Source organism: Sinocyclocheilus rhinocerous, unplaced genomic scaffold (genome assembly GCF_001515625.1).
Source record: "Sinocyclocheilus rhinocerous isolate Xijiao unplaced genomic scaffold, SAMN03320098_v1.1 scaffold566, whole genome shotgun sequence".
NCBI classification, from domain to species: domain Eukaryota; kingdom Metazoa; phylum Chordata; class Actinopteri; order Cypriniformes; family Cyprinidae; genus Sinocyclocheilus; species Sinocyclocheilus rhinocerous.
The window spans coordinates 219,571-222,033 of NW_015647044.1; the positions used below are offsets into that span (position 1 = coordinate 219,571).

General features: G+C 42.6%; 1 protein-coding gene across 1 annotated transcript in view; it reads left to right on the forward strand.

Annotated features, from left to right (window-relative positions):
• The window catches only part of LOC107708571 (protein SZT2-like), a gene marked incomplete at its 3' end in the record, with an annotated part of 67,037 nt that overhangs the window by 2,454 nt on the left and 62,120 nt on the right, over positions 1 to 2,463 (forward strand). Inside the window, exons 3-5 of the mRNA XM_016512833.1 lie at positions 398 to 571; positions 654 to 824; positions 917 to 1,039. Coding sequence (XP_016368319.1) covers positions 398 to 571; positions 654 to 824; positions 917 to 1,039 — 468 coding nt within the window. The remainder of the gene's footprint in view (positions 1 to 397; positions 572 to 653; positions 825 to 916; positions 1,040 to 2,463) is intronic.

The following is a 2,463-nucleotide window of genomic DNA, read 5'->3' on the forward strand; positions in this document are numbered from 1 at the left end:
CTTTGCCACGTCACCAAGGGAGCGAAATCAGACGCGCTCGTTTTCTCAGACGCTTGCAGAAAAAGGCTTCCTTCCCAAAACTTACTGGGTTAATCTTTTTCACGTTTCCTTGGTTGGTAGATGCACCGGGGGCCTGATTATAGCACTTAAAACCTGGAAAAGTCAGATTTTCATGATATGTCACCTTTAATATATTCATTTTTAAAATATCTATCTTTCCATGCATGTCTTAGGCCTTTCTTGTTTACCTTGAAGGCCTGTATTGGAACAATAGCAATTTTGTTGTTCAGTTTTTGTGCTGAATCACATCACCCAGATCAGTTCAGATCTTCGTGGATCACATGACACTGTATCCCATCATATCCTGTGAGAGTCTCTCTGTGTGTGTGTCCGTCAGCTGAAGTCAGAGAATGAGCTGGATGTTTTGAGCGTCCTCCCGAAAGGATGGCAGCCCGACTCTTCTTCCTCGTCCTGCCCGTGTCTGCTGGTTCCCTCCACGCGCGTGACCTTCCTGGCGCGCAGGTACCGCTTCATCATCGAGCTGGACCTGAGCCCGTCCACCGGGATCGTGGTACGAGACCATCATCATCATCACATTCAGTCAACTCAGAAGGTGTTGTTTTCAATGAAAGTAACTCAGTGTTTTCCTTCAGGATGACAGCACAGGAGAGATGATCTTTGATGAAGTCTTCCACGCTCTGTCTCGGTGCTTGATTGGTCTGGCAAAACCCTTTAAAGTCCCAGGAACTGATCACATGTTCCAGCCAGAGATCTTCATCACTATTCTGGCGTATTCCTCCATCATTGGCCTTAGTTCTCATCAGGTCTGGATCTCAGGTCTTTGTGAATCTCACTGTGCATTAGTTGGGCGTTTTTTTTTCTGATCAGTGATATATCCCATGATTCTGCCCGTCAGGTGTTAGTTCAGGGCTGTCAGCTGGACTGTATGGATTTGGAGCAGTTCTTGCATCAGATCTATCAGCAGCTGAGAGCCGTGGAGAGCAGCATCGCGGACGTCCTACAGCAGCAGCACAATCAGGCAAGAGCAGCTCGCTTGTGCACGCTTTTCATACGGACAATAAATCAATGCACAGAAAGAAGCCACATTGCTTTGCAGTGTTAGATCTTCACAGGTGCGGAACCTAGGTGTTCTTGTCGACCAGCATTTCAAATTTGATAAACATATCTCCTCCGTTATCGGATCCAGTTTTTATCAACTTCGTCTACTGTCTAAAATCAAAGACTTTCTCACTCCAAAAACTCTAGAAATGGCTGTTCATGCGTTTGTTACATCTCGACTAGATTACTGCAATTCCTTATATTGCGGTATATCTAAATCTCAAATTGCGCGCCTTCAGCTAGTCCAAAACGCTGCGGCCAGACTTCTTCTGAAGTGTCGCAAACATGAACACATTACTCCAATTCTCAGATCTCTACACTGGTTGCCGGTTCATCAGAGAATAGACTTCAAAATTCTACTCTTTGTTTTTAAATCGTTACATAACCTAGCTCCTGTCTACCTCTCTGAACTTCTTCATTTATACACTCCATCTAGAAGCCTAAGATCTTGCGACCAGGCTTTGTTGGTAGTTCCACATGTTAGACTGAAGCGTAGAGGGGAGCGTGCATTTGCGGTGGCAGGGCCACGGCTTTGGAATACCCTGCCTTTAGAAATTAGAATGGCCCCTTCTCTGCCTGTCTTGAAGTCCCTGCTTAAAAACCTATCTGTTTTCCTTAGTGTATTGATTACTGTTATTCGGTAATTTTTTAATGGGTTGTTCATATTTTTTATTTGGCTTGCTTTCTGTGTATGTTTTTATAAATTTCTCTTCTGTAAAGCACTTTGGTCAGCCTAGCGGCTGCTGTAAATGTGCTATACAAATAAAATGAACTTGAACTTGAACTATTCATTTAGAAAATCCTCTTACACCATGTAATGTCTCTAGCCCAATAAATTATTGTCATTAATCTCATATTAGGCAAAACATTTCTCTATGTTCCTTTTTTAGAGAACTGCTCTCAAGAATGTAATTAGGCATTTAATTGGAGGGCAGTTTAAATAATTTCTCCACAAATAAACAAGTTCACATACACTCAAAACACACATACACATTTCAAAGTCATTATTTAATATGTAAGCGTATGTAAATACCAGTCGCTCGCTACTGAAAGGCAATTTGGTTTAAATGTAATGCCAGTTTGTCACTTTTTTTCTCCACTATACACCAGCTTCTCCTCCATTTGTCTTTTAGAGAACGCTGACTAAGCAGCAGTTGTTGGTGCAGTCTCTGGATGCTCTGTGAGCAGACAGATCAATAGACCTAGATTCAGTACAACCTGCAAATAGTCATGTGGAGTGGCCTCCCATTTGGGTTTCATAGAACTGCTTGTTGGTGGGGGAAAATCAATCGGTTAAGTTCCTTGGAAAATGTACAGAAGATTGATTAACCATGTAGAGAATGG